This window comes from Argiope bruennichi, chromosome 6 (assembly GCF_947563725.1).
Source record: "Argiope bruennichi chromosome 6, qqArgBrue1.1, whole genome shotgun sequence".
Classification (NCBI taxonomy): Eukaryota; Metazoa; Arthropoda; class Arachnida; order Araneae; family Araneidae; genus Argiope; species Argiope bruennichi.
Window position 1 is genome coordinate 118,449,667 of NC_079156.1, and position 15,648 is coordinate 118,465,314.

At 31.4% G+C, this 15,648-nt stretch overlaps 1 protein-coding gene across 1 annotated transcript; it reads left to right on the top strand.

The window, feature by feature from the left end:
* Nucleotides 1-14,073: 14,073 nt before the first annotated feature.
* On the top strand, nt 14,074-15,312 carry LOC129971944 (uncharacterized). Its single transcript, XM_056085922.1, has one exon. It carries the CDS (start codon nt 14,074-14,076, stop codon nt 15,310-15,312), a length of 1,239 nt encoding a protein of 412 aa, XP_055941897.1.
* The last annotated feature ends 336 nt before the right edge of the window (nt 15,313-15,648 follow it).

Below are 15,648 nucleotides of genomic sequence, written 5' to 3' on the forward strand. Positions count from 1 at the left end.
TCTGGCCAATTAGTGGGAGTCCAGATAAGCAACCACACGTATGTTTACCAGGGAAATAAAGCGTGTCTTCGAAAGGGAAGAGTGTCAAACCCTCCAGATGTCAATCTTCGTCTTTCCCATTGTAGAGGGTTTATCATCAACGGATATTCCCACGGTCGAAAAGAGATCATTTAGGTTTGTTCTGAGCGGTGATTGGGTATCAGGGAGCCCAAGTGTACCAATGTGAGCATGAGAGGTGGAGTCTGAGAGAAAAATAAAATGCAAGTTTTTCGGAAGAAAAAGAGAAGGAAAGGTCAGAGAAGCTTCGTGAGAATCGGATCTTCTGAGTAAAATTCCATCCGAAGGAAATTCGGTGGATTCCGAGAGCTACCCCAGTAGTAGCCTGTTAGCTGTTCTTGTGAAGTGGTTTTCTGCGAAATTGTTCGAGGAACTATTCTTGTTTAATTTCCGTGTTGTAAATAGCATCATTCATTTAAGCTAGATGAGAAAGAGTTGTTTTTATGTAACTAAGGCTGTAAATAAAGAAAAATGTATATAAACGCTATCCTTTATTTAATCGGACAGGATCAAATCATTACAACAGCATTTAGATTCGGTCTCACTAAGATCTTAAAAGTGTCATTCTAAGAAATTGTGAAGATTTATAAAAAGATAATTCAAATAGATTTAAAAAAATTGAAAGTAAATCAGAAACACACATATGGTTTATTTTTGCATAAATCTATGAAGCCCAAACGCTCTGGGAAGTTACTTGCGAAAGTTATTGTGACAATACATCAAAGAAGATAATATCACTGTGACAAGAATCGTATCCCAGTGAATTAAATAATGGAACATTTTATCACAAATATTCAAAAATTTATTCCAGAGAATCGGGTTAACAAAAAGATTTCACAGATAATGATTAAGCACTATATCACATCATATTGTCGAATCGTCTTGAAAATTATTTAAATGCTGGGAAAATATATTGCAGAAATTTCATAGGTAGTGATTAAAAAATATATCACATCATATTGTCAAATGATTATGAAAAATATTAAAGAGTGGGGAAAAATACATTACAGAAATTTCATAGGCAACGATCAAAAAATATATCCCATCATATTATCGAGTTGTCATGAAAATATTAAAAAGTGGGAAAAATACATTACAGAAATTTCATAAGCAATGATCAAACAATATATCACATCCTATTGTCGAATTGTCATTAAAATGTTATAAAGTAGGGGAAGTACATTACAGAAATTTCATAGGCATTGATCAAATAATATATCACATTATATTGTCGAGTTGTCATAAAAATATTAAAAAGTGGGGAGAATACATTACAGAAATTTCATTTGTTTGTCGTTGAATTGGCATTTTCAAATAAGCGTCTAAGGCTATGTAACATGAAGTTGGTTTTTGAATCGAAATACTAAACTTTCAGGATGAAAAGTAATTAATGGGAGAAGAAAATTTGAATTAAAAAGTTATATTCATTAAAAAATCTATTAAATATACTATCGTACTCGTTGACAGTTTAACCCTTTCAATACTGATCTGCCCCAAATAACGAACAATTCTATTCTACCTGGACAGTTTCTGTTTCATAAGAGGGTTATAAGATGTCAAACAAGTCATCGTCTAAGATGTCCCTGATTTGAAACAGAAACTGGCCCACCATTATATAATTTGTTATGTCGGTTAGACCAGATTAGTAGTGAAAGATTTAATTAATTCAGAAAAAAAAGCTGCAAATTTGTAAAAATATTTTTCATTCTTTTAAAATTTTAATTGTGAAGTTCCATCTTGTCCAAAAAAACAGGGATATCAAAAATATCTATGTGTATTTTGTTATCAATCAAAATTCACTGACTGAAAATAATTCCTATACAAAAAGTTTTATCCTACGATTTCAAATGGTATTAGAACAGTTGATTAAAAAAAAAGGTTAGTAGAAATTAGATTTGACCTCAATATTTTTTCTCCACTAATTAAATCCTGAATACATTTCTGATAACTTCTATCTTTATGAGCATTACTTTTTGATGTTTCTTTAAATAACATTGACCACAACCTAAGACTAAAATTTAATTTTCTTGACTTTTTATAATCGATCATAATGACACCGTTTGATGCCATAATAAAACAATTTTAGAATACGATTTTTTTTTGTTCGTGAATTCCGAATACTAGAAAATCATTTGTGGGTGTTGGAAGAAAAATGTTCACTTGAGGCTTTTGGAGAATTTGACGTGATTTATTCAGTGTTGTTTTAATTTTTCATTCTTTAAACTCAAGACAGTTTACGATACTTCCATGATGCTGTTTGATCGCTGCACAATTACGATACACAAATGTTGAATGAGCAATGTCACGTTGGTACTTTAGCGTGGAACTCAATGACCCGCAGGAAGTAAAGCTAAACCAGTTTTTTAACTCAACTCAAAGAGTAGAAATACAAGCTCTGTACAAATCTGAACTTAGAAAACCTTTACCTCGAACCGTGACATCAAAACTTTGGCTTTTATATCAGCAGGGAAAGTTCCAGAATACTTTTCTGGGGACAATAAGAAAAATCCAGAGCACTTCTCTGGTAAACTAAAGAAAGGTCCAGAATCTTCTGGAGCATAAAACAAAAGAGAACATAAATCAAGGAATTAAAAAAAAATATTTACACAAATGTCGAATCTTATTGTTGCCAGCAGGATTCGAACTCACGATCTCTTAATTTACGAGACCAGTGTGATGACCCTTCGGCTATAACGAATCAACTGCTCTTTTTTTTTTTTTTTTTTTTTTTTTTTCAATGGGGCAATATTTTCAAGACGTCTTGATAATATTTTTTGGTTTTTTGCGATATAAGGAAAGCAAATTTGGTTTCATCAATAAACGTTTCTTGTATCAAACGTATAGAACACAATCCACAACAACGAAAAAGAATTTTCAAAAGAATCGCCTACAAAAATCATAACTAAAATCTTTTAACATTCCTTATGTTAAACGTTCAGCAGCTGAAGTTGTTTGAAAACTAAAGAATAGCAAATATTGAAGGAAATCTTTGAATCTCATTTTACTGCTGAGATTTAAGATAATTATATGAATATATAAGGGGAATATTATAAGGGGAAAATAGATCCATAATTTATGTGAATCTATTATTATGTTCATTGTACATCGCATATAAACTATCGTAACTACTTAGTATCTTTAATCTGGAGTAATTTATAATCATTGTATGTCGAAAAATGATGGGAAGTGACTTTTCATAGGAACAGAAATGATTGAATACGTGAGAAGGAAATATCTAATACATAGTGCTACGGATTAACTCTACTTCCTTCGTGGGGGTTCTTTTTACTAATGTGACGGTCGATGCTGAAATAAATAGTTTTTTAGTAGGAAACAACAACGACATTTATTAAACACAAAGACACAGAAGACAAATATGTACAGCCTAGACGAACACACAGGGCAGCACACAACCGCTCAGACAAACAAACAGTAGCCCACAAGTAGTAATCGACCATAGTACACAAAGCGGCCAGACAGAATTCAGCAAGAGAGGGGGTCCTCGGAGCTTCGCTCTACGGTCACTCCAAACGGCTGAAATTCTCCACTGTCTCCTCACTATAGCTGTAACCAACTGCCGACTCATTATTACACGACTTGCTACTCCACACACGAAACGACGCTGCTTCAACAATAGACAACAGGCCTCGGTACACAGCTCAGTTATACAATAGCTTGGCTTCAGACAACGCTGGCTCTCCGTCGTTTCTTCGTTACCCAATCGCCGACTAATTACTTGTCTGCGACTCCGACTACGATTCCAATCACGATTCACTGCAGGTTGAGACTGCCGGCCTTTTATAGCTCCCGGGAGGCGGAGCGAGAAGGTTCTGGACGTACCTCAATTCCTATAGGATGGATTGATAAAATTCTCGAAGTTTTCAACATTATCTATTTTGTCGCCAATCTCTGAGACGATTGACTAGGCACCCGATCAGCAGCCACAGGGCTGATCGTAAAACGGTCTTTCTTACGATGGCAAAGGAAGGAAAAATTACAATTACAATACAATTAAATGCGGGAAGCCAAAATTACATGTTTGTAACAATAGAAATTACTTCAAACAGACTAAAAAGGAGTAATTTAATTTAATACTAAAATATATCTTCAAGTTGAATGTTCATTTTCATATTCATCTCTTTTTTCTTTAAAATTCCTATTACCAGAAAAACACTATATAAATAATTGGATCTGTCTTGTTTTACTCTCGAAAAATCACTAACCGCGAAAACAAATCTGCAATATTCAACTGATTTCCTTCAACTTCATCAATCCATTCAGACTTGCCAATAAAGGATTTCCATTTTGTTTTTTTTTTTCAATACTGTCGATCTAAATTTACATTTAAGATAAATAAATCCCGGATTATTATGAATAAATTGATGACACCAATTCTAAAATTCTTATTGTAGTTCTAATGAATTTTGGCCTCTCCGTTCCTTATTGTAAAGAATCAAAATAGTCATATTCTGATTCTTCCCTCAGTATCATGTTTTTTATTCTCCGTCGAATTCAGTTTTCTAGTTTTCCTCCGAATAAGACCATCAGTTAACTATTAACCAACTTTTATTCCAGAAAACTAATATGCATGTAGATCAAGAGAAAATTACTTTGAACATATCAGTTATTAATTTAACATAACATATTGTTAAAGACGGGTACTACCATGTTCTTTGATTTAACGTCATTACCCATCAAATAACATTTTATTCCATTTGTATAAAAGAATTATTCTATTCCATTTGTATAAAAGTATTATTCTATTCCATTTGTATACTAAAAGCATTATTCCATTCTAATTGTATAAATACATTATTCTAAATGTATAAAAGAAAAAGAAAAAGATTTTCTTATTATAGAAGCTTGTACTCAATTCCCCCAATTCGGAAATTGTCAAGGATAATTAAGAACTTTATCCTGTTTCTTAGGAGAAAGTCTAAAAATAGAAATATGTAGCCATTATACCCTACATATCCAAAAAATACGTAACTTGCAACTTACTTTGCAAGGAAATTATACAGGGAGTGAATAACTTAAGGAAAATTACGTTTTCGCATCTTTCTTTTTTAATATGGCTGTATCTAAAGCTAACAAACGCTGGAAAATAATAATGAAAAACTAGGGGGAATGGTACCTCGAAACGTTCTCGTACATTCTTTAATAAATTTGTAATGCCAGAGAATGCCTTATATGTCACTGGCGTACAAAAATTACGAAATATTTACTTTTGGTGTGAATTTAGCCTTTTTGCTGAATCTATTGTTTGACACTTGAAGAGTTAATTGGCGATTAATTCTTGGCATATGGTTAATAGTATCCAAAAATTGAATTTGTGTTTTAAACATGCTTCTGTCAACCGATTGAATAAAAATTTGACAAAAAAAAAAAAAAAAAAAAAAAAAAAAAAAAAATTCGGTATGAGGTTTAGTGATATGAGATGCGCGAGGATAGAACCTGGGACCTTATGGTTCGCAGTCCATTAACTAAATTATTATGCAAAAGCAAATGCTCGTGCAGCGTAGTTGTTAACTGGCTTATATGCTATTCACCACAGACTCTCCCTCCAGTGACTCAAAGGTGAGACGAACGATATGGCTGTTGAGTAGTGATGTATTGAGCTGTTGTCTAAATGGGCATGTACCCAGTTAAGTAACGAGTGTGTGAGTGAGTGGTTGCTGCGTCAAGTGAGTCTGACGACTTTGGTTTTGCTGCGTCAAGTGAATCTAGAAACTTTGGTTGCGGATAGATGACGCCACAACAGCTGTACGAAGGTTGAAGGTTCATCGTCCTAGGTCACCAACTTAGTGGTGATTGGGATGCGCGAGGATAGAACCTGGGACCTTGTGGTTCGCAGTCCAGTAACTAAATTATTATGCAAAAGCAAATGCTCGTGTAGCGTATTTGTTAACTGGCTTACATGCTATTCACCAGAGAGGCACAAAACTTCACTTGTACTCTCAAATTGTCATACCAAATTAGATATGTTTAAGTAATTGGGTTTCTGAATTATCGCGTTTACATGATTCTGTCAGCACAAACGGTCAACCCTTAGTAGGATTTGGTTCAAAATGTGACAGATGTCTACTCTATAGATGTTAAATCTGTGTACCAAATCTTGCTTATCTAGCTCTTTTCATTTTGTAATTATCGTGTTAACTTATATTCGAACAGCCGGACTGACGAAACTTCCCCTAAGCATATTTTAATCAAAATTTGATACACATCTGCAAATTTGGTATAAAGATTGTACATTAAATTTCAACCGTTTAACTCAAAACATTTTTGAGTTAGCTTTATCACAGACATACGGACATTTTTTAAAAAATTTGGTTTTTGCTCTCAGAGAGGTCTAAAAGGTAAAGACTCATCAAAATCTGGAGTTCGAATTTTTGGAGGATTACTATACTTTCTCTATACTAGGTACATGAAAAATTTAAAAAATTGATAATTTTTTTTTTGTCTATTTCTGTAGTGCTAGAAGGAAGTGCATTTCCTCGCTCGCTAAGGCTTAACCAATGCTTTTTGTTTCCTGTTGTCACAATTCCTAATTACTCTTTGTTCGCAATTATCTGTTCCTGAGCTTGCTTGTTTTTCATATGCTAAAGTACAAATAAAATTTCAAAAATATTGTTCTGAAATAAGAACAATTTTTATCATTCCAATTTTGTAATCGAGATGGGAGTAAATTCAAGGAATGAGATACAAAACTTTAACTACCAAGAAATTTACTTCGCAGCACAATTATAACTTATAAATTTTATACTTAATTTTTTAAGCGAATACCCACTAAGATTTATTCTTATTATTTGAGAGATTTATGATGTCTGATGTGCCTCTTCGTCTGCATTCTTCCATAAAAAGTTCATCTTCATCAAGCAGTACGGATGTATTAGTGCCGCGATGCCATAAGATCTGGCCTACTTTAAAGTTGAAACACCTTCAGCTCTTATGCTTTTGTTTTCTATCTTTATGTCTCGATGGTGGTTGAGAGTGATATGTATGAGATGATTCTTCAATCTGTTTCATTTCCACAATTCTAGACATGTGCTCTGTCTTCAAGTTCAATCTCTTCTGGTCTTTCTTCTTTTGTTTCCCACCATCAGTCACAAGCAAGAATGATATCCATGAAAAACTGTTATTGTTATGTTTGCTTCTTGTATACCAAGTAAAGTTTAAGAGTGTCGACAAGATAGGTGCTTGGTATATCAATTTTTTTGGTAATCAGGCAGATATGTGGTTAGGTACTCCTTCAAGTAATGAAATCATTTCCTCGACCTTTTTCAGAAATGGTAATCACTGCTTTCAATTATGATTTTAATCGATAAAATCTGATTATCACTGAAATAAGCTATATTGTTTACAATTTTACATTTTAAAAATTTACAAAACAGATTGTCTGATACTCAATGTTTCAATATAATAAATCTGAATAATTTAGCCCGAATAAATCTGACCTTTGAAGTTTTTTCTAAGAACTTGATTCAAGCAATATGTATTTAAGTCACAATTTTTTAAAAAAAAATGATTTTGCTTTAAAATAATGTTATCTTCAAGTGAGTTAAATGAAAGCAAACAGTGAAAATGACTGTACAAATTAAATAACTTAAAAAAATACAGAAGAATACTACTTTCAATTGTTTTAAAAAATTCATCTTTCATTTGTTTACAAACTTTTAAGCTTGCTTGTTGTCACTAAATGAAAATGATAGAGAAAATTTTCTCTGACGATTCTAAAGATTAAATCAGATTTAGAATTACAATCTTCATGCTGGAAATCTTAATTGAAACACCGGAATGTATGTTGGGAAAAAAAAAAAAAAAAAAAACGTTTTCATGTTTCCGCATCTTTAGTTTTAACAAGGAATCCAAAATTACATCCCGCTCTTGTTTGTGGCGCCATCTGTATTACAAAAGATAAAACATAAAACATTTAGAACATACTGTTTCTATACTTTAGAGATTGAAATCCCATATGCATTATTAAAACCCTGAGACTACATAAATTGCCCGGAAACTATACAAAGTTAAAAAACTAATTTTTAACTAAATTTTAAAGCATAGTTATGCATGATATATTTATACAATTTGGAATTCGATTCTGTCCGCAATTTCAAATACCAATTCCAATTTCTTTTCATTTTATTTCGGATATTTTAAAAATTTAATATATAAAATTTATAATGCGAACTTGACCTGAATTTTCTAATTTCAACGTATAACCTATTATCTTTATTTTAATTCATAAATTTTAGAAATATTAATTTCAATACTTTCAAGACTTTTATGAATTATTAGACAGACTGATATACTATTTCAGTATTAAATATAAAAATTATCTAAAAAAAAGTTTTGTAAAATTTTTAATATATTAATTGAAATAAATTTTTTCATTAAGAGTTAAAAAGGATCTGCGTTTATAATTATAAGTATCTACATAATATAAAGTATTTCAGGTTATATTTTATTAAAATTTTTCCTTTTATTAAAATATTTTAGCTTTTTTTAAAACTTGGACTAAAAAATGAGAAGAGACAGAAATTGTAAAAAAAAAAAAAAAAAACTAAAGTATTGACAGTAACTTAAAACTCTGAAATTATTTGTAATAATTTAATAAGCTTCCTTAAGCTTAATAATTTATGAAAGCTTTCTTGTATTTTAATGAAAATATTTCCTAAATCTTTAATAAATAATAAATAAAAGCTATTTCCAAACTTCGAGAACAAAAACGATAATTAATTAAATATAACGCCTTATTTATGCTTTATTTTAAAAGTTAGTTAATCACAAATGTACTAAATAGTATAGTTTTCAAATTTATTTAGAAGTTTTATTTTCTTTCAATTTTAATTTTACTATAACGCTATTTCTTAATTTTGCATTTCAAAATTAAAATTCATTCATTTGTCTTTTGAAACAGTATTTACATTTCATATTCACAGATGGCAGCACATTCCTATCGGTAAATTTGGTTAATTATCATTTGTTGTGGGTGAAAGATTTATGAGCCGTCTCTCCAGAAACTTCGTAGTCTGGACTTTTACATTTAATTTTTTTTTTATTTTCTCTTTTTGAATGCAATAAGATAAGATAAGATCTTCAAAGAGTCTAATAGTGACACATTGTTTTCAATTGGTTTACAGAACGCAGAAATTTTATATACTTGGATAAAGAAAAGAAAAGAAAATGTTTTATAGAATTACAGATAGCAGTCTATGATAATATGGTACATTATTATTGTTGTTGTCTTAAGTAAAATCGAATAGTCTTGATTCTCATGCACGGGAAAAAAGAAATAACATAAAGTAGCACTTCGAGTGTCATCCCCGTGATCTGGGCATCCTCAGATAGAGTCCCGATTCAGGCATGGTTGTTCTTCCTCTGTTCTATCTATGAGTTGTGTGAATATGCCCTCTTGTAAAAAGGGATTGTGCAAACGAATGAGTGATGAGTGAGTGGCAAAGTCGTACTCTTGGCCTTAGTTGGCGCTACTAAAACAAGAGACGCACCCCCTATCGGCTTAAATCGATTTCTTCGTAACAGCGGGCTTGCCTAAGTGTTATAAGAAACAACACAACATCACTTAGAGCATTTTGCCAATTTGTTTGGAAAGCATTGGAAAAATTAGTATAGGCCAATGTAATCCACATTTTCTGTTTGCCATAGCTAGAAAAAGGCGCCAAATGTGTTGTGTTCTAAATTCACATGTACAATTTTTGTAGAATTTTTATATCATTATTTACTTCCGAATTGATTTCAAAAACTACATATTTTGATATTTAAATATTTTTTTATTGCCAGGTAGCATAACCTGTTGCACAATATTGTTCAATATTGTGCAGTATTATATGGTATTAATCAATATTCTACAGTATTAAACGACATTGCGAATATAGATAATTGTCCTATAATATTGTACAATATTTGTGTGCTACTAGGGTTTAAATCTCCTTTTCTTCTTGCTTTCAGATTTTTACAGATATGTCTTTGAAACAAATTGAAATTGTACATAATATTTCGACATTATTATTACAAATTCCTAAACATGGCCTTTATAATATTATCATTACATCATTTCAAGTAATTTGAAAGTTTTTTCTTGCTACCGAATGTCAGAATGAATTTTTACGACTAAATTTTGTATTTTTATGCACCCTTCTGACTCAGATTTTGTGCCTCTGTCAATACTTTAATTGACATTTCAATTGCTTGTGTTCTCCTTTTGATTTTGGACCAACAATTGAATGTCTATCAGATATGAACCTCAATATTGATGAATTGATGAATCACATATATTCTCTTATCAGTCAATAAGGCCAATGCAAGCCGATGCATCAAAATTTAAAGTAGATATTGAAGTAAAAAGGGTTCATTTTTCTGGCGGTTGCTGGTTTTCAAAACGAGATGGATTGCAATTTCACGCATGTACTTCTCAGTGTTGCAATCAATAAGTTTCCAGGCCGTACAAAGTATTTTTTTCACTTATTGGATCTATTTTGCTGAAAGCCAAAATAGCATGAATCTATTTTGCTGAAAGATCCAAGAACAAATATCTAGTTCCTGCTAGCACTTGATCCATCCGTACAGGAGGGTAAATTTTGATAGCAAACTAAGTCGAAGCTTAAGCTTTCACCACATGCAATGGAAAAGCAGCTTTTCAGAAGACGTACAAATATAGAATGCAATTAGCATGAATTTATCATCTGGAGCAGCAAATTTTGTTAACAGTTTTGTTTACTAAATTCTGAAGATATATGTTAGTTGAAACCGTTGGGACTATTCTTGCAAAATATGTTTATTCTGTGCTAAGGCTTTGAAAAAAAACTGCTGAAATGCTTTGAAAAGGAGCAAAGCTCTTTCTTTATACATTTCCAAACTTTTGACGATATTACCTAAAAATGTGTGTGCAGTTTTGCTCCCATCAATATGATGAAAGAACTATCGGAAAGATTGTTCCCTCAACTACATACAATAAGCAAATAATCTTCAATAACAATTTGCTTAGATTTCTTCAAATAAACGTGTAACATTATCACGTTCAATCAATATCAAAGTCTGTACCATCACTCTCGACCCCAAATAAAAAATCTATAAGTATTTTTGATTGCAGTAAAAAATATATTACTGCTTATTCTATGCAATATGATATGCCAAACGTTAGTGCAATATAACCCAAGTACATCGAGTGTAATTGGATTACCAGTGATATATGCTCTTCAATAATGTTTTGCTGCTACTATTTCCAGTAGTTTTCCGATATTATTAAATTTTATCTTTCCTCCAGCAAGGTACAAAGTAGTTATTTTGAAACTTCCTCCTGTATTTAGTTAATTTTCATTTGCTTTTTTTTTTACGAGAAAGCTTATTTTTATCAATAATTTCGGAAGACGAAATATGAAGAATTATTGAAAATACAGCTGTTCTATCCCAATATGATTATGTATCTAATCTGTAGTCCATGAAGGTAAAGTGCCGTCTAATGTAATTATAACAGTGATAGGCTTATTAAAAATTGCCGTTAACTTTATCAGCTTAGACTATTTTGATATACACCTTCTTCTCAAATCTCCGTCCAATTGACTAGATTTTGATTATTTCAACAGATGCACATTAACTCTTTAACATCCAAGCACTTTTCAAGTGGCACTCCCTTTAACATCCAGACTTTCTCAACGTGTCTCTGAAAGACATGGACTCTTCCTAGCTGAGGGGCAGTTACCCCCCGCACTCTGAAGTAATAAAACTGTCGACGCTCTACCTTGAATAATTGCCTTGCGGTTTTCGACAACGAGATTCATTTTCCATCAGCTTAAGAGTTTTATTCTAATGTATTTATATTTTTTAGTGTGAAGTGTTTCGCTCATCATCTTTGTGGGGTATATTTTTTTACAAAAAATTTGAAATTTATTCTATAATTAAATTTATTTTTTGTAAGTTTCATGTTAGGCTTCCAAACCATTTAAATAAAAACTGGCTTTACTAGCAATTTCAAAAACATCTTTATGTTCCATTTAATTCTCAATAGGCTTTTACACTTTTTTTATTGCCAAAATTAAATAATATGTCATATATTACCATGTAAAAAATTTTTACATAGTAATGTAAAACATACAATATACATATATCAATGCAATTAGTACATTTTTTTACATAGTATAGATGTCAATGTTTTCCAGTGATAAACAAGATAATGTTTTAAATCTTCATTTAATACCGAAATAAAAACAATCGTTGGATAAAAAAATGTTATTGCTCTTTTTGAAAGATGTTTCGAAAATAATACGTTCTTTCAACACTCAGCTAAGATTTTTTTTTATTGTCTTTAGCAATTTTTTTAGTATAAACGATTATCTTTATTGAATTTTTAAATATAAAATATTACTTTGCATTTTCGATAGTGATACTAAGAGAAAAGTTTTAGAACTTTAATTAAATTTTTAAAGAAGTTTTCACATTTTTTTTTTTTTTTTTCCAAAACCTTAAGGATTCTTGCTTTTACATTAAATAATCGAAAAAGAATGTAGGGTAAATATAAATTCCAAAAATATCTTTATTTTGCCACTCATTTTTACTAATCTTTTAAAATATAAAAATATATTACGTCAAACGTTATATATCTCATCTATCGAATTGTTTCGATAGATGAGATAACATATTTTTAAAACTTCATTTAATAATGAAATAAAATTCGGGGGAAAAATTACTCAGCGAAATATATTTCGAAAATACATTCCTTCAGTTTTCAGCCTGAACATTTTACTAAAACATTACATTCTTCATAAACTAAATATGAAGATTTAACACATTTAAAATTACATTAATCATAAATATTACATTTTTAGTATGAACTATCATGTTGAATTTTTCAAGCTGAATTTCTGATTTTAAAATGTTATGTGAAGTTTTCTATAGTATTGTTAAGACAAGATAAATTTTTGAACGAAAGCTTCATATTAAATTTCCACAAATTTCCACAAGAGGGAATCATTTGCAAATTTTTGATAATATGTACATTATATAGCATTTTTTGACTCCTCATCTCTATCTCTCTCGTTCATCTGACCCTCGTTAGTTTCATCTCCAACTTCTTTGCTTAGAATAAACGAGAGATCAGCTAAAGTATCATTTTTTGGCCAACCATCATCTTCGTTGATAGATCAGAATCAAGTAAAATTGCTTTAATTTCTTCTTCAGTGTGTTCACGATTTCTTTTACTCACAATGAAGAAATAATAAGCGTTTCAATAGAAAAATTACTCTGATAATCCAAACACCCGATTCACAGTACATAAAATAAAGATTCAGAAATTCACAACTGAAGAAAAATTTTCAGAATGGCATTCTAAAAAGGAACTCAGTATTTATATAACTTATCTCATTCTTTGAAGAGGACGATACATCCATTTTTTTTTAAATTCTATTTTAAAAGCGGTAGTTTGTACACGGCCTCAGAATTTCCGACAGTCCTTTGATGAAAGAATAAGATGCTTGGAGTGTAAAACGACTTCCTTCCATAGTAACAACTGTCGCTACCCATTTTGTGAGAAAACTGCGATGTGAATACTGTCTGTCCACGACAAGAATACTGCTAGACATTCGTCTATGTTTACGGCGGGCGCTATAGAAACAGGTTGCGGTAGGGATGATCCATTTTCAATGGGTGGAATCGGAAAGAAGTCTGGGGGGGGGGTATTCTTTTTCTTGGCGTCAATGTGAAGCGATAACAGAAAATCTATTGCTCATTCGTCTTCTCGCTTTAATCGCAGTTGCACGTATCTTTATATTCGCTTAACTTATTTCTTTTATATTTTATTAATCTTTTCTTTGGTTAATATTAACTGCATTTTATTATTTAATATTTTTTTTTGTCTCGTAAATTTTGACATCCTTTAAAATGCCTTTTCGATTTAAGAAAGGAGAGACTTTAAAATCACAAGCACGTAAAATTGTGCATAATGTTGCAGAGTTCTGCTCCGAAGAAGCTGCAGCAAAATCTTTGAAGGTTCCTCTTCCACAAGCCATGAAAAGAGCTGCTCAGGCGACTGGAGTGTCGGAAGGCACTATTAGGAAAATTAAAAATGAAGTTTCGACACTGGACAAAACGGAAGTTTTGAGTACTCCTGGAAAGCACCGTAAAAGGCCTATTGACCGAAATTGTGAAATTGACGACTTCGACAAATGTGTTATTCGTCAAACAGTTCAAGATTTTTACGTCCAGCAAAAGAAAGTGCCTTCTTTAAGAAAATTACTTCCCGTATTGAGAGAGAAGTTGAATTTTCATTGGAATAAGGAATCATTGAGGAAAGTTTTGCATTCAATGAATTTTCGCTGGAAGAAATGCGCGAATAAAAGAAAATTTCTCATCGAAAGACCTGATATTGTGTTTTGGAGAAACAACTACTTGCGAAAAATGAGGCAGTACAGAAAAAGTAAATGCCAGATAGTTTTCATTGATGAAACGTGGGTCGACAGTAATCTAACATTTAGAAAATGCTGGCAAAGTGATACAATTTCAGGAGCCGAAATAAATGTAAATTCCAAAAATCGATTGATCATTGTGCATGCTGGCTCGTCCACGGGATTTATTCCTGGCGCTCAATTAATTTACAAAGCGTCAACTAAAACTGGTGATTATCATGGCCAAATGAATTATGAAAATTTTGAGAAATGGGTGTTGGAAAAACTCATTCCAAATTTGCGCTCAAAAAGTGTCGTGTGCATGGACAATGCTCCATATCACACAAAAGTTGCAAATCCGACACCTACCAAATACAGTACGAAGAAAGAAATGACCGATTGGCTGATTAATAACGGAATAGAATGCGATATGAAAATGAGAAAAGCGGAACTGTATTCGCTAATTGATAGGAATCGCCCTAAAGAAATCATATATAAAATTGACAGCATAATAAAAGAAAATGGGCATTATGTCTTGCGACTTCCCCCCTACCATTGCGATTTAAATGCGATTGAATACGTTTGGTCTTCAGTCAAAAGACTCATCAAAGAGAGAAATATAACAGGAGACTTAAGTTTAGAAAACTTACAGAATCTGTTGTGCGATGCTTTGGGCGGAGTGTCTTCCAAGGAATGGGAGGCTCATTGTCGTCATGTGGAAAAACTTGAAAATTCTTATTGGGAAAAAGATGGAATTTTAGAGGAAGTAGTAGACGAACTGGTAGTTCAAATTGGAAGTACTGAATCGGATTCCGATTCAGAAGAAACGGAATCATGTGACAGTGATTCAGAATTTTTTTAAGAAACTACACAACTGTCACTCGATCTCTGCTAGTTTTGTCATTTTAAAATAATATAGTTTTGCATTCTTTTAATCATAATTAATATATTTTATAAATAAAAAGTGAGTTTTAAAATTGCTTTTTGATTTCTTTTCGATTATTCAATTATAGATTATAGCAGAATGGAATTGTATTTAGTCTAATACATTTTGTTTCTGATACATTGTTATTATTTTCTATTTTTTTAATTAATGTGTTCTTGATTTCTACCATTCATGTTTGTGTTAATAATCAAAAGTTTCAGTTTAACATAATTTTGATTGTCCTTATTTTTTAAGGTCTGTTTTATTTATTTA